The sequence below is a fragment of the Myiozetetes cayanensis genome, unplaced genomic scaffold, assembly GCF_022539395.1.
Source record: "Myiozetetes cayanensis isolate MyiCay16 unplaced genomic scaffold, myiCay2020 scf27, whole genome shotgun sequence".
NCBI classification, from domain to species: domain Eukaryota; kingdom Metazoa; phylum Chordata; class Aves; order Passeriformes; family Tyrannidae; genus Myiozetetes; species Myiozetetes cayanensis.
The window spans coordinates 3907848-3929060 of NW_026087488.1; the positions used below are offsets into that span (position 1 = coordinate 3907848).

Sequence of the window (21213 nt, forward strand, 5' to 3'; positions counted from 1 at the left end):
AACAGAGAGGCTGCAGCGCCCATGAGCTGAGGGGAAAGAAGAGCCAGGGTGAGGATGCCCCCTGGGGCTCTGCATCACAGCAGCACATAAAACCAGGGACGACCTGGCCCAGGCTGAGCCACCAGCCCACCCAGCAGTGGAGAGAGCAGAGCAGCACAGGGGAACTCCTGCAGGGCCCAAATTCTTAGCAGAGAGTAAAGCAATCGCTGCAACACGTGCTTGGAGGAGGTGCTTTTCCCCTGGGGCCTGTGAGCATCCCACTGCAGGCTCTGGGCACCCTGGCGCTGATGCCCCATGCTCCAGCCTGGCACCACATGCTCAGGAGCATCCCCAGGGGCAGGAACCGGGCAGGACTCGCCTTGTGACTCTGCAAAGCCGCACCTGCGGCAGGTGAGGAGGGTCGGGGGAGCCACGTGACGAGCCCCGTGGTGGGGTTTTTAGAGGCGGCCGTGTGTCCCTGGGGGAGTGTCTCCCACGCCTCGCAGGAGGCAGGATCACAGCAGCACCTCTCCCGCTCCCCCTCGCCGCTGCCATGTCCGGAGTCGCCGTGGGGAAAGGCACAGAGCCAGAGCCCAACAGCTCGGAGGAGGAGCTGGAAGCGGGGGGCACACCCCAGGCATGCTGTGGGCAGAGTCTGTGGGTCCCCCAGGGCAGGGAAGCAGCCGCCTGCCTGGGGGACACTGAAGGGATGAAGGTGAGGAAGAGGAGCAGGCCGGTGCGCTCCAAGGCCAGGAGGATGGCTGCCAACGTCAGAGAGCGTAAGAGGATTCTGGACTACAACCAAGCCTTCAACGCCCTGCGCCTGGCCCTCAAGCATGACCTCGGTGGCAAAAGGCTTTCTAAAATCGCCACCCTCCGGCGAGCCATCAACAGGATCACGGCGCTGTCCCTGTCCCTGCACAGCCCCGCGTGCCGCTGGCCCTGCGCCCATTCCGAGTGCCATGGCCGGGCTGGGGTCCCTGCGCAGGAGCCAGGGGTGAAGGGCAGCCGCCCCCAGCTCCCCTGGGAGCCCGGTTCTGCAGGCACACGCTGCCCCCAGTCTCCTCTCTGCGCTGAGTTTTCCCCTCAGAGGCAGCTCCATCACTTCGAGAGCCTGAAGGAGGACGGCTCCGTGCCCAGCCCTGCCTGTTGCTCCAGCGGGACCCCCCACCCTGCGCTCCGGGGCACCTGCCAGCAGCGATACACGGGCAGCCTGCAGGACCCCCTGGCCGGGGCAGTCCCCTGGCAGCTGGGCTACTGCCAGAGCTGGGGGCACCAGCAGTGCCTCCCCATCCGCTGACCTGCAGGGCTGAGGTGGCCAGATGGTGCCAGGAAGGTAATGGATCCATGGGACAAGTGGGGGGAGCGGGAAGGGAGTGTTGGATGAGAGAGAAGCGCTGCAGGATGTGGAGCTTGGCTGAAGTGCTGGTGAGAGCTGGGAGCCCCCAACGAGCTGTACTGGACCCCAGCGCTGCCTGGGCCTCTGTTCTGCGGGAAAACTGTGGAATGTGGGAAGTCCTCTGCAAGTGCCATCTCTCCGTTTCTTGTTGCGAGTTCTCACTGTTGCTGATTGCCACTGTTATTTATTCTCTCTCGCTTGCTCTGTGAGAAAATACGAATTACAAACCCAGCACCAGAGCCCTGGCTGTTAATATGTGTGGGATGGACAGATGGGCCGTGGGGATCACGCTAAAGCCCCTGGCTGGCTGGTCACTCTGGCTCCCATCGGTGAAGGAGGGGAGCAGGAGCAGGGAAAGGTTAGTGCCCTGGGACTTTTGATGCTAAGCTCATTGGTACAGACGTTTGTGCCTGGCAGATTTGCGAGGCCGGGAGGGGAGACAGATGTCGGCTTTCATAAAACCCACCCATCCGATTGCAGTTTCCTCCTGATCACAGCAAAGTGGCTCTGGTGGGACAGGCCCATAGGACATTTCTGGCCAGCCCCCATGGCAGGGAGGAAGGGGGAATTTTACTGGAAAGGTTGCTTTTGTCCCTTCCCTCTGGCTTAGAGAGCTTGGACTGGCTGGGAGGGCTCCCTTCTGCCTGAGGCTCAGCAAACTGGAATTGATGCAGAAATCAGGCAGGGATTTACAGCCACACTCACCACAGGCAGCAGATTTTTAGATTGGGCCAATTGCACCATGTGATTCCTGCGGTGCTGAGCCCCACAGAGCTCCCCCAGCCCTGCTGCTCCCACCCCAGTGCTCCCAGCATGGCTGCCAACATGCCAAGGGCAGTCTGAGCTCTTTCCCTGCCGAGGGGCACATGCTGGAACAATCATCTCAACCCTCTGCTGTTGTTTGCCAGGCCCTCCCCAGGGTCTCCTCCTCCTTCCTTAATCTCCAGTGGGACAAGGGAGCTGGGCTGGGAGCAGAGGAAAGCTGTCAGCAGCCAGGAGAGAGAGCTCTTTGCTCAGCAAAGGAACCTCTTTAAAGTGCTGATGGTGTGAGGCATCTTGGCTTCAGCCCCTGACAGGTGTTCCCTTTGCCAGAAGAAGGCCTGCAGCCCTGTCCATGGAAGGAATCCTGCTTCTCCCAACAGCATCCCTGCTCTGGGTGCTCTCCCTGCTCTCCCTGGAGCAGCACATGGCCCTGCCCTGTCAGCAGCCATCACCCAGGGAGTGAGAGCCCAGCAACACCAGCATTCAAGGAAGGTTTAAGCGACACCCTAACTCAGACAGGAACCCCTCCCTCCTCACAGATTTGCATCTCCATGTTTTTCCCCACCAGCTTCGGTGACCAGCCAAAGGGAGAGATGGAAACAGCTGGTCACAGAGGCAGGAGTGAGGGGAATGAATAACCCCACAAGACCCTCCAGAGCAGGGTCACCCCACTGCTCTCAGGTTCACATTTACGAAACACAAGTCCTAATTCTACCTGGAGGCTGCAAGATGGAATAAGGCTCTGGGCAGGGCTGGGCAGCAGGTCCCGGCTGGCACCAGGCTCTTTGGGCACCTCTCAGTGAGGCAGAAGGTGCTGGGTGTGCCCCGTAGATGGCACTCACTGCCACCGTCCGTGCAGCCCTGCACAGCCAGGGCAGCCCCAGCCCAGCTCTGCAGCGATGAGGGGCATTGTGCGGGTCTGCTCCGTGCCGCACGCCCCCCACCTGCCTGGGGAAGGGCTTTCAGCCAGGAGGGAGGCAGGGGCAGCAGGGCTGTGTGTACCCAGCACGGACCCACCCTCGGCATCCCCGCGCGCCGCCGAGGCTGGAGGCGGCCCCGACCCCGCCGGCACAGGCGGAGCCCAGCCGGGGCTGTGCTCTCACGTACCGCTGCAGCGGAGCGGAGCCCGTGGGAGCCCCCGGGAAGAGCTGGGGGTCGGTGGGGCGGGACAGAGCCCGGGGCTGGGCGGGTTGGAGGCGGCGGGGACACCCTGCTCTCCCACCGCTCCGCTCCGCCCCGCCGCATCCCCGCCAGCATCCCGGGGGGGGCCGCGGTGCCGCCCGCAGCGGGACGGGCGGAGGCCGAGCGCGGCCCGGGGGTGAGGAGCGGGGGGCACGGGGACACCCCGGGGGCGGTCCGCGGCCCCGATCCTGCCCCGGGGGCTGAGCCGGGCTGGCCCCTCCTCCGGCTCGGCCTCCCGGGGGGCGGCGGGCCCCGAGCGCAGAGCGGCGGCGGCGGGGCGCTGCCGGAGCCCGCTCCGCCGGGCCATGGCCAGCACCGGCTCCGCGCCCGGGGGCGCGGGCGTGGGCTCGGGCTCCGGCTCGGGCTCGGGCACGGTGCTGCCCACCCGCTTCCAGGAGACCGAGAAGCTGCTGTCGGCGACGGAGGGCCGGGAGGAGAAGGGCCTCCGCGGCTCCAAATCCTTCACGGCAGCCTTGCCCGGCGAGACGGAGCGCAACGGGCACGGGCTCGGCTACAAGTCGGTGTCGGTCGGGCACCTGGAGGCGCCGCCGCTCTCGCCGTCCCGGCTGAGCCTGGGCAGAGCCTCTTCCACGGCCACCAGCACGGCGGCCCCGGAGCAGGGCCGCCCGCGGGACTACCTGGTGCTCGCCATCTTCTCCTGCTTCTGCCCCGTCTGGCCCCTCAACATCGTGGGCCTCGTCTTCTCCATCATGGTGAGTGCGGGACCCGCCGGGCTCGCGGACCCGCCCGTTCCCCACCGGTTTCCCCGCCGTCCCCGACGGCCGCCCCGGAGCTGTCCGCGGTGCTGCACCGCCGGGACCGGGATCGCCCGCACCGCTCCCGCAGCGCTCGGGGGCTCGGCCGGGCTGTGCCGCCGCTCGGCTCCCGCAGGGCGCTCCGGTGCGGGTCCGGGGAACGGAGGCGGGAGGAGGCGGGCGGGGAGCGGCGCCGAGCCCGGGGCAGCGCGCGGGGAGGCGGCGGGATGGATGTGGAAAGGCAGGCGGTGGGATGGAGATGGAGATGCGGGGAGGCGGCGGGATGGAGATGGGTGGGGGATCCCAGGGCAGGGCTCCGGGAAGCCCGGTAGCTCCGGGAAGCCCGATCCCTGCCGCCAGGCAGCGGTCCAGAACGACTCGCCGGGCTTTCCCGGGAAGGAGCTGCGAGGCGAAGCAATGACAAGGGATCTCCCTCCGCCCCTCCTAGCCCAGCCCTGCAGCACGGGGGAGACCCTGGCTGGAGGCTGGTTCCTGTCCCTCAGGCACTTCAAAGGGTCAGGTGCACCTGCAGCTCTTTCAGTTGCCCTGGAAAAGCAATTTTCTCCATTAAACATCCCCCAAACCTCAGCAAATCCACCAACAGCCGAGCAGGGGAGAATGAAGCCAGCCAGCCTCCCACCCATCTCGGGTACAGGTGGCTCAGTCAGCACAGCCCTACAAGGCATGGCCACCCCCTTGCCCATCAGATGCTGCTCTCTTGTACAGCCCCCCCTCCCTAGCACCTTTTGTGCCTTTGATTTGCAACAAAGGCAAATCTTTTCTTTGAAAATCATCTCAGCTACCTGCTTACCACACAGAAATACACCGAGGGGCACCTGCAGCCAGCACTTCCCCAAAAACCAACGACAACTTGGAGGCAGAGGCTGGCAGTTGCCACAGAAAGCCCTCTAGAGAGACCAATTTCCATTTTGAGGAGGAATCATCGTTTCTGCCAGTGCCAGCTGTCATCTGCGTAGTACAGTTGTGTGGCAGAGCCTGTTTAGGCAGCATACAGGGAAGGCAGCCAGCCTTGTTTGGCTTTGCACTGCAACGAGAGGGAAAGCAGCTGGGTATTGCATATCCATGGTAATAAACAAGGTCTCTCACGGGGATTTTCCAGCCACATTAGCCTTCATGCAAAATAGATTCTCACACTCTCCCTCGCAGGCATTAGAGCCTCCCGGGCGGTGGGGATGTGCCTTGGGCCACATGAGCCCCATGGAGTAGAAGAGTAGGCAGTGAAAAAGGAGCAGGAGTCAGTTAATCCTGCCAGGCAGTGAGGGACTGGGTGGAGTGACTGTGTCACAGCCAGAGGGAGGCAGGACCAACAAGGCAACAAGACTATTTGGCTGCCCTCTGCTTCCAAGGCCCTTGGTCACACTGACCAGAGCTCACCCAGAGCTGGGGAAGGGGAAGCCCAACCCCAAAGGTGCACTCAGATGAGCTTGTTCTCCAGGACAAGGTATATAGTACACACAGTTCACTTAATTTATAACTGCCCTTTCTAGTCCTGGCCCTGCCTACACCATCACCCCCTCCACACACCCCCACCTGACAGCCAGGGACCTCCCCACAGCACCAGCAGAGCAGGATGAGGAGTGATCCTTCCTCTGTGCTGGCCCTGGGGAACCAGGAAACATCTGTCTGGGTCTTTCTGCCAGCAGGAACAGCTCTCAGGGCATTGGCTGCTGTTTTACCTGCTTACAGCAGGGAGGAATTTAGCTCCCAGTGACCCCCAAGGTTCCCACAGCCTTAGGTTTTCTCACAGAGTAAAACCCAGTGAGTGCCTGATCATGCACAAATCCGAGCAGGAACCAGGTTTTTGTGATTCCTGTCATCTGGGGGAACAGGAGGACCTTTCCACAATGTGCTGACATTCCTTTAGCTCTGCAATTGTGCTTTTCTTTCTTAAGTCAATGCTTTTGCACATGAAAGCTTTTTTTTCTGGGTAATAAGCATCCAGAGAGGAAAGCAAATGAGTGCCTCTGAGTTTAGTGTCTCATAAATCATTTTCCAAAAGCTGCTCTCAGATCCCAGCAGGGCCTATGGCCAGAGGTGGAAAAAAAAACAAAACCCTTGCTTTAGCCTCCAGCCTGCTCCTGCTAATGCTGGTCTTGTGGAAACAAGTTACCTGGAGGCTCCTCCACTGATCCTTGGATGCGTTTTCTTGGCCAAGTGAGGATCTGGCTGCACTGAGGGGTTCAGGTCATTCCCCAGGCCAGACAGTGGGACTGGTGGACACAAGGACAGTGCAGCCCCATGGGACCCACCCCAGAGGAGTGAAGGGCAGAGCTGGGTACCACACACACACTGCATTGCTGCTGTGAATCCCTTCCCTTCCCACCAAAGTGCAGCCACATCGGGGGAAGGAGCAGAGAGGTCACAATACACAAAACTCTGAACAAATGAAGGGAAGTGAAAAAACCCAGCCAGAACCACCATATAGTAACATCAAGGACAACTCTGCAAAGCACTCAGTGTCCAAAATAAGTACTGTCATTCCCAAAAGATGTGGGAGAAGTCAGACTATCCTTACTCATTTTAGATGCCACAGTCATCCATCTGAGCCTGGAGTTGACTTACACCTCTCTCGGAATGTTTGCTTCAACAAAACACAAAGTGTTGAGGATTAATGATTTATTTTGAGTCATTGGTGGAAGGCAGCAAAGAGCATCCAAAGCCAGTTCATAAATTGGGAAAGATTGCAGGGAAGAGGACGTGATGATTTGTCTTCCCCATCCCTGGGACTAGAACAGAAAAGTAATTGCCTTCATTTGCAACAAGGCCACTTAGGGGAAAAAAACCATTTTGAACAGTAACTGGAACAGATAGCAGTGGGAAACAGGTAAGATTAATAACTTCTGGAACACCCAGCCTTACCTGGCCCCACAGGTGCTGCAGCACAGCACCCACTTCCAAGGTCCTTCAGATTTTCCAGCCCATGGCTCACACCCAGGGACTCCCTCCCCCATCGCCCTCCAGCCTTTCTGAGATGTTCTGCCTCGGCGAGTCTCGATTAATAAACAAGATGGTAATGTTTTTATGTGGAAAGCAAAACACAGGATTAGTGATACTAGAGAACTATAATCAAACTGTTCCACACCAATGAATAATATATGTACAGTACCAAATGCTTGCTACACACCCCATGCCAATGCTGATGCGGTTTTTTTTATAATTGTTCAGGATAAATGAGCAATAAACACTTCCAGAAAGCTGTAGTGATAAATAAATTGAATTCGTTAGCCTATATATTTTCCCTAGAAGATGGCTAAAACTGCATATTTCACTGCAGTCTAACCCACACCCTGCCAAATTATTACACTTGTTACAAAAACCAGAGCCTAAAGAGACAAATCCCCAGTGCTGGAGCTTCTGGTGAGCAGGGCAGGGATTCTGTCGATCCCTGGGCTACTGCATCCTCCCCATCTCTTGCCACCAACCCATGAGGCTTCATTTTGTCACCTCCTGTTCTGTCATGAAAATAGCTCTTGGCTGCATCCCATGGCTCAGAGAGCCGGTCTGGCAAACCTGCTGTTGAGCCCAGGAGGAGCGAGGTCCTGAGCTCTGCTGGTGGGGATGGTGATGCACAGGGTGGCACGGAGAGGAGCAGGGTTTGCAGACTGCAGGGATGCAGTGGGAGCAGTGGCCCGCCCGTTTGAGGCTCTGCTGCGTTATTTACGTGGTGATACAAAGTAAAAGGAGTAGATGGAAACCCCCAAAGCTGCATTTTTCCTACGGAGCAGCTGCCTGGGCTGGGGATGTTTTGGTGACAGTGCTGCCAAGAGGCAGTGGCATTAAAGCAGGATGAAGGGGAAATAGGGGAGTAACATCAGGTATTTGTTGTTCAGATTCTCAGTGATGTTTCATGGTTAGTGCTGGAGCATGACTAGGCCTCCTAACTCTTAATTAATTAATTTATTTTAAAAACATGTGTCAGGGCACCTTTTCCAGCACAGCTATTTCTGAGATCCACATTTTTTGAAAGGCAAGTGGGACTGCTCTGATCCACTTCCACCTTTAACTTTTTTTTAACTCGTACATTTATTTTCTTAACTCAAGAGTTTCCCCAGTTTCAGCAGGCACGCCCCAAAGGGAGGAGCTGGCAGATGGCACAGGGCTGTGGGAGGTGCTGGCCCCACAGCCTGCCCCAGATCTCCCTCCTCTCCTTACACCTGGCTCAGCCAAGGCAGCACAGCACTTTTAACACATATTAAAATGTTAAACACTTAAAAGCATCTCTAAATAAAGAGTAACTGCTCAAGGTAGTTGAAGTATCTAAAATACCCTGTTCCCAGTGAAGTGGAGGGGAGTTTTGCCCAACTCCTCCACTGTGTGGTTGGTGAGGGTGGAGGCTTCTCTAGCCCAGCAGGTCAGCACTGCTGCTGAGCCCAGGGCTGTGAGATCAGCGGGCTCAGGACACAGCATCACCCTTGCTGCCCTGTCAGGGACCAGGCAAGGTTTTGCTCATCCAATCTCACATCTTTCCCCTCTGGGTGTGACCCCCAAATCCTGCTCAACCCACCCAGCCCCAGCAGCACTGCTGGGCAGACCCAGGGGAAGCTTCACTAACCCCCCCCAGAGATGCTCCCAGGGTCTGGATCTCAGCCAAGCTCATGGGTGGCCATCCCTGAGTGAGCAGCGAAAAGCAAAATTTCAAAGGGAACCTCCAAATTGTCTTTTCCATCCCCCTGAGTGGCCACTTGTGCTTGAAGGCAAGGACCATGGCAATTTAGCCCACTGAAAGCCCACCAAAAAAATGCTGGTGCCCACCAACATCATGGAATCATTTAGGCTGGAAAAGCTCTTAGGATCATCAAGTCCAACCATTAACACTTCCATGTTACCACTAAACCATGTCCCCAGCTGCCACATCTACACATCTTTCGAACACTTCTAAGGGTGGTGACTCTACCACTTCCCTGGGCAGCCTGACCACCCTTTCAGTGAAGTAATTTTTCTTAATATCCAACCTAAACCTCCCCTGGTACAACTTGAGGCCATTTCCTCTTGTCCCATCACTTGTTACTTGGGAGAAGAAACTCACTCCCACCTGGATCCACCCTCCTTTCAGGGGGTTGTAGAGAGCAAGAAGGTCCCCCCTGAGCACCCCCAGCTCCCTCAGTTGCTCCTCATCAGACTTGTGCTCCAGATCCTTCCCCAGCTCCATTACCTTTCTCTGGACATGCTCCAGCATCCATCAGCATCAGGTAAATCCTGTTCTAGCTCCAGCTTTTAGGGATCTCTCTTCATCCCTTAATGGCTCCACACAAAATGATTTCCAGCCACCTACTTGTGCCTTCCCCCATCCCATTCCTTAGCCCTGCCACAGGCAGGGAAACCCTGCTTTTCGTTCCAGTGCAGGGGAAAGCTCTCACTGAGCTGCCTGAGGAAATCAATAGAGCAGCAGGGGAAATCACAATGAAACCAGGAGCAGAACAGAGAAGCTCTGTGGACAATTCCCTCCCTCCCCACAGCGCACACAAGAGCAGGAATTCACTGTAGGAGGACTGCATTTAAAAAGAGGGATGGCGAACACAACCCGTCTGTGTTGAAGCAGAAATTCAGGGTGATGCAGAGGCACCAAAGCACATCCCATCATGAGGGGAAAGCCAGTGGTTACCACTTGTTTTATCAAAGCCTGTTCCTCTCACACACACATCCAGCTCCAAAGGCACAGAGGCCTCACACCGCTTTGGAAATGTCACTGCCTTTGTGTCCAGTGTGTCAGGGATGGTTAAACTCACAATATACATCTCTACTCAATACATGTTTGCAGAAGGAGAGGGAGGCAGGATGCTTGTCTGTACAAAAGCTGCAGGGGGTTGGTGGTACCCCAGGGAGATGCAATTCCCCTGCACCGTCTCACAGGGTTGAGCTGCTCCAGGGACTGCAGTCAGAAATGTCAGGGTTTTCCATGAAAGACTCAGAGAGGGGCTGGGGCTGGGCTGTGCCTGCTGTCCCATGCCAGGGTTATTTCTTAGTCACTCCAGCAAAAGACAGGCTTGAGTCAGTCCAGCTCCCACCCAGGGAAGCAGAGCAGCTTCCCAAATGGATTGTCCAGGTACAGCAAGACCACCAAAGCCATGGGCTCACCGAGGGCATTCGTGTGCCATCCTGTGAGAGCTCAGGGGGGCAGGTCCAGCCCCCCTGCACACAGAGCTCTCAGTTTGGGGAGGTACAGCCAGGGGGTCACTCTGCCATTCTCAAGAGCCCCTCTCTGTGTGTCCCCCAGTCCAGGAACAGTGGGCAGCAAGGGGACATGGACGGAGCCCGGCGACTCGGACGCATGGCCAGGCTGCTCAGCATCGTCTCCATCGTCCTGGGGACCATCATCATCGTGCTCTACATTTCACTCAGCGTCAGAGGTAACACTTCCTTCTCTTTTCCACAGCCCAGCTAGAGCAGGAACCTCACCTGGCTCCAATCCAGAGGATAGGACACACTTGCCCACCATCCACCACCCTGGGGTAGATGGAGCTCCATTCCCATCCTAACTGAACTGGGAGAGCACTAAACCCCTGCAGTCCAGGCTGGTTTGACCATCACCAGCTGCCCACACACATGCAAAACACCTCAGAGAATGGGTTCCTGGTAGTAACCACACACACTGTCCAAATGGCCAGCATGGAAAGCCCTCCCTGTGCTGTCCAAAGGGCTGTGGTGACCACGCAAGATCCCCCCGCTGAAAGGTTTTGCCCTGGCAAAAGCTGTGGTGGGTTTAGAAGAGTGGAGTGGGGTAAAAACAGAAGGGTTTCAGGTCACAAATCAACCTTCCCAGAAACACAGTCCCAAACCCACCTGCCAAACCAGCATGACCAACACAGCTCAGGCAAACAGGGGCCTCAGAAACATCCACAGCCCAAACCAGGAGCAGAAGGAAAACATCTGTGACCACTGGAAGCTGCCCTAAGACTCTCTTTCTCTTCCAGTTTCCTAGAAGACGTTTCAAGCATGCAAATACCTTGAAGAGGAGGAAGACAACTTTCCTTTTGGGGTTTTTACTTTCAGCCTTGCAACAAAAAAACCAATTGTCACAGTGTGGGTGGGCAGCCCTAGACAGCCTGCTCTGGAGCGCCGTCGGAAGGAACGCATGCCTCTATTCACTCTTGGAAATGAGTCTGTACAGGTGATGGGAGAAAAAACACCGGGAGAAGGAATGGGAAAGGCCATCGGACACCAAGCGGAGAGGAGAAGGGGGAAATCCACTACCTCATTCCCCTCCAGCAAAACTCACGGAGTGGGGAGACAACTAAAGTACAAGAGGAGGAGAGAGTTTCAAGAACGAAGCTTGTTTTAGCAGAAAAATTTCAAGGCCAGAACGGGACATTCTGAGGAATCCTCCTAAGGATTTTGGCACAAGTCACCGGACTTTTTTTGGGGGTTGTTGGTTTTTAAATCATCAAATTCTCTGTCTCTACAAAACAAAACAAAGCTCAAACTGCCATCGGGAGCTGAGAGCTGTTCCACGGAGGAGGAGGGAGGGCAGAGCTGCAGCAGGACCACGGCTCTGCTCCGCACGGAACGCAGCCACAAAAGCTGGAGGATGTGGTGGGTGCTTTTGTATTTTTGATGAAAAAAAAAAAAAAAGAGACAATGACCATTTGCATGCCTTTGGGAATGTTCTCCATGTCTGTTCCTACGAGCTCTTTTATCACTTAGGGCAGATCTCAGAGCTGGCAGAGCAGGATGTTGCTGCATGAGAACCCCAGGCTCCTCCTCACCCTGACCCCAAGGCGGGCTTTTCCATGGAAGGAAAGATAAGGTGTTCCCTGTGAACCCACACATTTCCCTCTGTGCACCCAAAGGGAGGTGCTCACGGCACCCAGACAAGAGCCTGGTTAACCTGTAGCAGCAGCACCAAGGCATGGACAGCCCATTCCATCCACTGATGTCACATCATGATGCTCGTGCAGAAGCTTCAGCGTGATCCAGCCCCTGCCACTGCCAGTGCTCACCTCCCTGACCCTTTGGGGCTCCAGCTTAGGGCCTTCCAGGGGATTTTCAAGGGCATGGAGGAGTTTTAGATCCCTGCTCCTCTCCCTGCACCCCTCACATGCTCTTCTGCATCGCTGGAAATCTCCGGTGTCCCCAGAGCTGTCCAGGGTCAGTTCCACAAGTTGTATTATTTTGTAATGTTTTATATTTAACATAACAAGAAAATAGACTTTGCTCCTCCCACTCTGCCTATAGGTACCACAGGCCCCACTATGTCTTCCACAGCACACAGCTCCCTTGGCCATTTCCCGTGGGATACAATCATGACACCCCCTGAAACCTCCTTCCAGCCCCACCCCTTCTCCTTCCTGCTCACCCCATATCCCTGCTGTGGGTTGTTCCTTGGGGTTGGCCCTCTACCCATCCACCCAGACTATGCAAAGTTTCATTGCCTGTTGTTTTAGTCAGGCTTTGTAGATGACTTCTGGCCACGTCCACTGGCTCCCTATTACCTGAGTCTCTTTTATCCAAACTTTGCTGACACGAATACCCGACCAAGAGCTGCACTCCCCGGCCTTTCTGCCAACCTGGGACCCAGAAATACGGACTGACTGGGAAATGTGGTCCTTCAGGGCACTTCTGCTCCCTCACACCCTGAAAAACACCCCAAACCTTCGACCAAATTCAGTGCTCCCGAGGGCTTGTCTACATGGAGAATCCACCACACACCCTAAGAAACTTCACAACACGGCAACTGCTTGGCACTGACTCCTTTTCTCTGGGCTGTGAATGGGCACAGGGGGTTAGCACAGGGTAGGGGTGAACTGTAAATCCACGCTGCAGTTACTCTGTAGTAACTAATGTGCAAAGCCACAGGCACAGCTGTGAAAATTCTCCTGTCCCCTGTTTGATTGCTCCTCTTTGAAGTGTTTTCTTTTGCCAGACATTATTTGAATCCAGGGGGTGAGAAAGCCAAATCCCCCAGACACGCTGTTAACAATGTTCTCTACGCTAGAAGGGATTCCAGGGACTCACAGCAATAGCACATCACTACAGCACTTCCTCGGGCTCCATTCCCATCCACCCCTTTGCCAGCACTTTATTACAAGCAACTGGCTTCTGAAAGGGACCAAATCTGCAATTTTTCTTTTCCAATTTATCTCTTGTGAGTTCAGCAAACAGGGGACCACTGAGGGCTGCCGGGTGGGAGCTCCCCCCTGCATCCTCTGTCCAGGTGCCCCTTGGCACCAGACCTTTTCCTCCCAGGCTTTTCAGAAACCCTCCCTTGGACGTTCCAGCTTTAATCTTATGGCTGTTGAAATCCCGCTGAATCTCCCAAACGTTTCCCTCTCTGACTCTTGAACCCAAAAGCTGCTTGATGGCAAACAGGTGTTATTCTTTAGGAGCTCCACAAAGGCAGTGCTGTCCTGTCCCTGCATCTTCTCCCTTTACCCACTGAGCTGCTGGAATTCAGCTGATGGGAAGAGCTGAGGAGGCTCCTCCTTGGGCAGGAATCGCCGACAAGTCAGGGAAAAGTGAGTTATGGGACTTGGGAGCACCAAGTGTTTATTAAGTAAGGATTCAAATGCTCTTTTATCATTATATAAAGCCTTTCATCTAAAGTGCTTGCCCTCATCCAAAGGATTAATCCCTGCCACCCCTCATGAGGTGGGTTCGCGTTACGCTGCTCTAATTGCGCGGATGGCAAATGCTCAGTCACAGGCACCCAACAGCTCCAAAAACATCCACCTTTTTCCTTCTCCTTCTTAATAGAACCATGCATGAACATAGATTTCCTTTGAATCTGATTATTCCAAAGGGACTTGGACAAACTAAACCCCACTACAGTTCAAAATGGACTGGGATACCTGCAGTCCTAGGAAGGAGGGAGGTGCTCTGTGAGGCAGCTGCAGTGGTCCTTGCCAGGAGAAGTCCCAAGCCAGGGAAGCACAGAGCAGTGGAGGTACCAGGATTCCCCTAAATGCAGGAGAAGGCAGAAACATTCACCAAAACCGCCATGGTGATGATTTGTTGACCACACCCAGACAGGGTTTGTTCCTCCTGTCTCATCAGGCAGCTGAGTGATGCTGTTAAGCATATTAAAAAAAAACCAAACTGAAACAATTAAATCCCCTTCATTCTAAAATCTTCTTTCTGATTAGATACAACTGTACTGCACTCCTGAACACTCCTGAAGACAGCTTTTTTTCTTATTCTGCACTTAAATCCAGAGAAAAGCCTCTACAGTTATCCCTGACAAAATATTTCCTCTGCTTGTAACCTGGCTTTCCAGTGCTGGAGAATCCAGGGATATGTGCAAAGTCCCATCTCTCCACCAGCTCCTCCACATGTTTTCCAGCCTATTTTGCAAAGGTTTTGCCACTTTGCTCTTCTCCACTTCACACACGGTTTTCTCCCAGCTCAGCCGCCTCTTTGGCTCTTTTGGGGTGGAATTATCTTATATTCATGAAGGAAGAGGTTGCAGAGCTCAGAACTCTTGAGGCCACCAGCAGGCACAGTCACTCCTTTGGTCTACACCCAGGGAACAACAGCGTTCCTCGTGATTATTTGCTGCTTTAGTGCTCATCTTAATGCAAGCATCTCTTGTTGCACATGCAGGCACAGCCACTCCTCTCCTTGACTTGGCTTTTAGCACAGGAGGGCAATCACAAAAACCACGTCACAAGACCTTCCCTCTCCATCCCCACAAACAAACCCTGTTACTTATCCCCCAGCTCTTTGCCACCTGCTGCAGCCTCCTCTAAGCACACACCACAGAGTGGAGTTTTCTGTGTTTGCAACTCCGACAGTCACGAAATCCTCAGGATCTGCCCAACCTGTACCCCTCGGTGAGGGAGAGGTGAGAGATCCGAGCAGCGTGGTGGCAAATCCAGCCTTACCTGACAGCAAAGCTGAGCTGGTGGGAGGAGAGCTCGCTGAAGGGCTGGAGAAGGTGGGAAACGTCTCTAAATGTAAGCTGAAGTAGGAGTTACAATCGACAAGTGTGAGGTCCTGGTGGGATATAAATACACACTTTGCACTGCTCGGGAAAGAGGCTCCGAGCAGAGCACGTGGCCCTGGCACCTCTCTGGCACTGGTGGCCCTGGGGCTCCTTTCCTGGGGGGTTTGGGGCAGAGCTGGGCTCCGGTGGGGGGCACAGAAGGGCCCTTGCTGGGTGCAGCAAGGCTGGATCAAAGCCTGAGGCTGAACCAGCAGTTTGCTGCTGCCGAGCAGATGAACCGGCCTGGCTTCGCAGCAGCTCCTCGTAGGATGCCACGACTGAGGGTCAGGAAAGGTCTGGCACAAGTCAGTGGGTCACAGCAACACGCTGGCAGGTGCCTGCAGAGGAGACCAAAGGGATCTGAGCACAAAGGGAGGAAAGAAAGCCACAAAAGGAGTTCAAGGTTTGCTATGTTCAGGATGGGTTTGCTTTTTCTGGTCAGTATTTCACCCTGTTCCAGTTTACCCCTCTCCCCCCATCTCTGCTGGTTTCCCGTGGTTTTCCTTCAGCATTTCTACCCCCAGAGCAATGTGTGAGTCCCACAGGCTCCTTCCTCCCATCCTCTGTCTCTCCTTTAACCAGGACAGGTCTTGCTGGCAATGACACGTCATGGCTGGGCTCCTCTGGAAGGGGTTAGCGAGGGCAGGGAGCCTCTGACCTGGCTCCCTGCAGAGCCCAGCACGTGGTACCTGACCTTCCCAGCACACACTTCTCCACCTAGACAAGGGGAGCAGATCCTGCCTTTTATAGAAAATTAAACCCCCCTTTCTGTTCATTCTGAGCCCAGGAATAGGCTGCAGAAATGCACCCAACTAGGCTGGCTCCATGACTGCTTTTTTTCCTCCCCCCCAGATCCGCTCACCCTTGCCCTGTCACTTTGTTACTTATCACGGAACCACAGCCAGGGTTGCACTGTCAAGCTCAAACAATTCAGATTTAAGATGGTTTTTCATCCTTTAATTTTGGCAAAACCAGTTAGGTTTGGACTGAAAAAAACTCCCCTGCTTGGGCACAAGCTCAGGGGGTGTGGGGGGGGAAAGCAGCCTTTTCAAAGTGGGAATATTTGTAAAGCATTTGCTGACACCAGTAGATAGCGAAATTCAAACCTATAAATACCCATCCAGGATAAGAAACATCAGAAAGTGAACGTGTGAAGGATTCACCAAGGCAACCCTGATCCCACCTGGGAGCAGGGGCCCTTGTTAGATGGTGCCAGGACATGATCCTTGGTGTGGAAGTGCAGGGTCCACCCCTCCACTGCCACAGCCACCATCCACACACAGCATGAACACACCAGGAACTGCAGCTGGGTGCTTCTCTTTGCTGATAAATGTTTCTTTTTCTGCAGGATGGTATGGTATATCTTATATACTTTCTTTGTATTTCTTGGCATGAGAAAAAAAAAATTAAAATGTAACATGCATGGTCAAAGCTGAACTGGTTTCTTCTGTCTAAATGAGAAAAAAAAATTATCCAAGCTACTCATTTAACTGTTGCTTCACACTCCAAGAGCAACCAGTTGGTGTTTTGGGTGCAGTGGGCTGCAAATAATATGTACAGGCAAAGAGCAGAAGCAAACAGCACAAGTCAGAGCAGAGAGAGGTGCAGAGAGATCGCCTCGTGCTGCAGGGACAGGCAGCACCTCGGGAAGCACAGCTACTGTGGGAGGTCTCTGCCAGCCAGGGGAAGGAAATCAACCCTCCTTCCTTGCAGGGCACAAGGACGGGATGGGGAGCAGTCCCTGGAACTGCTTCTCACCACAGCCCTGCCACTGCAGGCCAACAGCCTGGTGCAGAGCCCAGAGCAAATTCCTAATCTGCTGGAAAACCAAAATTACTGAGCGAAAGCACAGATTTCAGGGGCGCACAGCAATATTTGGTCTCCTCTCACAGAGCCTAAATGCAAAGTTTGATAAGCCAAGGCTTGAAATTCAGCCATTACCAAAAACACTGGCTGTGGTCTTTTCCCAGGAGTTGTTCCAACCAGACTGGAAGGCTGTTGACTGTGTCACACCCCCTGGGGTCACTACCAGAGTTTATCTGTGTGTAACAGCACACTGGTCACTCAAGGCTACTGGTCCTTGTTGAAGCTGAGGGACACAACCCCTTCATTCAGCTGAATCCCAGCACTCTCCCCTCGCTGTGCAGCTCTGGGATCCTCCAGGAATGAATGGCAACACAGCTCCCAACCCAGCCCAGCCTGGAGAGAAAAGACTTGCCAAGTCTGCAGTGAATTAGCTGTCCTGCACAGCTCTCTGCAGCAAACACTCAAGCTGTCCAGGCTTCAGCACAGGGTAGGAGGTAACACAGTCTCACAGCTTCCCGAGGACAATTCCCTCGCTCTCCCGGAGAAGCAGGACACACATGGGAAGGCAGGTGCCACCAGCATCAGCAGGGATCAAAAGTGAAGCTTTGTGGCCCCTGATATCAGGCACAGCACTTCCACTTTCATCCCTGTCCGTGATGGAGAACGATAGATGTAAACCCTGTGTGAGGTTGGCAGGCGCAGAGTGATTCAGCAACAACCGGATTTAATGGCCCTGCCCGGAGCACATCCTGCCCATGGAATTTCCTCCATGGCAGGGGCAGGTCCCTTCCCAGCACTGAGCCACCAACACCCAGGGGGGCCCTGACAGAGCCCATCAGCAAGCACTGGAGGGGAACAGAGCCAGTTGTGGGACTTGCTGTGCCCACGTTTAAGAAGTGGTTCCAGCCGTGTTGGTGAGGCAGAGAGCAAACAGACCAACCTCTGTGGTCCAAACCCCTCTGATGTGACACAGTCAAGCTCTGGCCTGTCATCTGCACTCTGACAAACACCTCGTTGCCCTTCTTAAGGATGCAAACTGTAGGGGGCTTTTGGGGCATTGAAAAATTAATAAATAGGAAAAACCTGCAGGTACTCAAAGCCGGAGAGGATGGAGATTAAATGTTCGTGAACTCACAAAAACCAGATCTGTTACCCTCACATCCAGCTCAGAAGCTGAGCAAAGGAACAGTAATTAGTCCTTCTAGATCAGCTGCTGTCCACAACACAAAGCTCAGCCCCTATAAGCCAGGCTCAACGTTGGATCTGTCCCAAAGGTTTCCTATGGATCAGGCAGCCCTGCTACATCACTGCCCAAGCAAACAGTGAGACAGAGCTGCTCCACAGCCTCCAACACACCAGCAACTTGCTCAGCCTTCCTGTTTATCCCACAGCCCTTCTCCTACACTACATCACCCCCCTCCCCAGCTCTGCAGCTCACTAGGGCATTTTTAACAAATTAAGACTATTTCTTTGGTGTGTCCATTCCCCGTTGCTTCGAAAACCACAAGTCTAATTAGGTCTGCTGGGTCTTACCCCTGAGCACCCTCCCCTGTAACACCACCTAAATCAGTGCTCTTGATGTTTAGTTTCCCACCCCAGGGCTCAGATAGCAGCTGCTAAACCTCTAAGAGCCATCAGCTAAGATTAATTACTCACAGCCATGCAGGTCCAAATTTACACCACACTACAGCTACTCCTGTTTTACACCAAGGCTGGACTATGCACAGAGCTCGTGTTACTCAACTGCAGCATCTCCCCACTGCCTCTGCTCACCCAGCAGGGCAAGAGGCATCACTGCCTGCACAAGGGCTTTGGCAACACAACTGGGATTACAGGGCAGGTCCAAAGAGCCACATTTATTTGTCCTGATGAATAAACAAAATACAGATGTTTAGGAAGTCAGGTGTAATTTCCTTCCCACTATCCAGCAAAGCAAAGGGGGTTGTGGTTGGGGTGGGTGGTACCTGTGCATAACAAAAGACTGGGATGGAGGGGTCTCAGTGGGGAAAGCTTTCGAGGAACAAGAGCCATTTACATCCCAGCACCACAGTGATGTCTGAGGCTGCTTTAAACCATCTTCAGCCTTCTTTGTGCACTGCTTAAAGAATTCAGCAGGCGAGGAGACTGAGCAGAAAAAAAAAGCAATGGTTTTGTGGTGGAGGAGGAGGATTTGACTCACATAAACCTCCCCCACCATGGAGAGATTCCCCTTCAGTGGCGAGATTCCCCTCGGAGCATCCTGACCATGTCACCGCCGCAGCCGGGCAGATGCAACTTCCAGACTTCAAAGGCAGGCTGGGCTCTGATGTTTCGCTAAAGAGGAGGCAGAGCCAAGTGCTTCAGCTCCTGTTTTATTAATACCCTGCTCTGATGGGCTCATGTATAATAGATTTGCAGAGGAACAGCAAGAGGTTTACATCCAATTTCCATGTTGCATACGTTCTCTGCTCAACATTATAGGCTCTCCCTTTACCTCTCAGTGTTTGTCTTCACTAATGAATTTGCATGAGTTTGGGGTTCAAGCAAAGGGCAAAAAGTTGGCCACCAGTTCTTTAACTGGTTTCCATGACTTTGCTCCAGTCAGGAGCTGTGAACTAAAAGCACAGGGAAAACATTTCCATTTTCTCCCTCACTCCCAACACCGGCTGCTGTTGAGAGAGAGCAGCTCAGGATTCCTTGGGCTCGCTCAAAGCCATGCACAGCCTCTTGGGAAATCATTTGGGAAGTGCTGGAGTCAGAGCCCTGGGGCAGCAGCACGGTGCAGTGGCAGTGGGAGAGCTCAGGGCTGCAGAGGTGCACACAAACATCCTGTCTGCAGAGATGTGCAGGATTCACCAACACCAGGCCAAAAAAGAATGGACTGCACCCCAAACTTCCCCCACCCCTGCTCACAGAACAGCTTCTTAGCTGCAGAGATTAAAAAAAAAAAAAAAGATGAAATTTAGATATGTGGTTCCCCAAACACACTCCTGGTAGACTCCAGTAAAAAAGCAGAGAAAAAATGAATTAGACTTTGTGAGGGTGCCAAAAAACTCTGTCTTACCTGTTTTCCTACCCAGATCAAGCAGATCCCGCCCCCTTACAGATGAAGACTCTGCTTGCTGCCTCCAGTTCAAAGCTGTCACTGCTCCCCTGTGACGCAGCCACAGCTCCTGCATCCACACAGAGGGACATGGAATCAGGAGAGAGGCTGATCACAGAATCACTGGAGCAGGAAAACACCTCTAAGGTCATCCAGTCCAACCCAGCACTGCCACGTTCACCACTAACCATGCCCCCAAGTGCCACACACTTTTTGAACACTGCCAGGGATGGGGATTCCTCATGATCTTACTCGGTAGATGTTCCTATCACATCTCAGACTCACCTTTTTTAATCAGACAAGACATATTTGACAGACTTTGCAGAAGTTTGGGTTAGGTGGTGAGGATTTAGGATTTACATAATGGAGGAGAGCCTGGGAATTGCATCAGCAGCACAGGGCACTGCTCTAAACAAGGACCTTTCCTTTAGTGTGGTTACTGCTGGATCCTTCCGAAGATGAAACCTCCCAGAATACCTAAAATAGAGAAACGGGGATTTCTCCATGAGCTGAGCTACCGAGTTTACACGCTAAAAAAACCCAACCAACCCACAACTGCTGGGCCCTCATTGTTTCCAGCTTAGCTGTGATGTGAGGCTGCTATTCTTGGTCAGGAGCTGCAGAACGCTCCTGAAGCTTGCAAAGTTGTTTGCTTTAATAGCACACAGCGTGAAACAAAGCAAAGACTTCCCAGCAAAATGCCTCCTTCTGCTGAGCTCACTGCACCTCGCTGCCGCTTGGAAATGTTTCATTACAGGCTGCGGATTCCAAAGCGTTTTATTCCAGTTATTTGGTCTCAGGTACAATTTAATAAAACCTGTGTTTTGTCCTCCTTCCCAGCAAGGTTTAATGCAAACAGATCACTCTGCCAATTCCAGATGGGCAGAAAAACAAGCCAGCACCTCATGCCCTGCACTGTTTTTTGTTACTGGGCTGCAGAGGTACACAGGTACACAGCAAGCAGCAATAAAACAAAAGAAATGTTGATAAGAGCTGCTTATCAACAGATCCTTAAAGCAATGCTCTATTTTTACCTTGATGCTTGATTGCAAAGCACAGAGTGGGTTATAAGCTGAAGCGTCCCAAAGAACGAGTGAACAGCTGAGGAACAGCTCTCCCTCCCCTGCCCAGAACTCCCAGAGCACAGTGAGCCCAGCACTCACCTCCCAAGAGCTGTGACAGCCCCACAGCTGCAGCAGGAATTGGGCTGCTGAGCTAAGGAATGTCTTTCCCTAAGGAAGCACAGCAGAAGCTCACTCCCCTGGGATGTGGTTGTGGTTAGACCCAAGGATGCTGGTGGTGGTTCAGG

At 53.9% G+C, this 21213-nt stretch overlaps 2 protein-coding genes across 2 annotated transcripts; both read left to right on the forward strand.

Annotated features, from left to right (window-relative positions):
* Positions 1-450: 450 nt before the first annotated feature.
* BHLHA9 (basic helix-loop-helix family member a9) lies at positions 451-1279 on the forward strand. The gene has a single exon (XM_050322118.1). The coding sequence runs from the start codon at positions 533-535 to the stop codon at positions 1277-1279; it is 747 nt and encodes a 248-aa protein (XP_050178075.1). The 5' UTR covers positions 451-532.
* A 2270-nt stretch (positions 1280-3549) lies between these two features.
* On the forward strand, positions 3550-16447 carry TRARG1 (trafficking regulator of GLUT4 (SLC2A4) 1). The gene is made up of 3 exons (XM_050321819.1): positions 3550-4035; positions 10313-10445; positions 11010-16447. Exons 1-3 carry the CDS (start codon positions 3628-3630, stop codon positions 11015-11017), a joined length of 549 nt encoding a protein of 182 aa, XP_050177776.1. The 5' UTR covers positions 3550-3627; the 3' UTR covers positions 11018-16447.
* The last annotated feature ends 4766 nt before the right edge of the window (positions 16448-21213 follow it).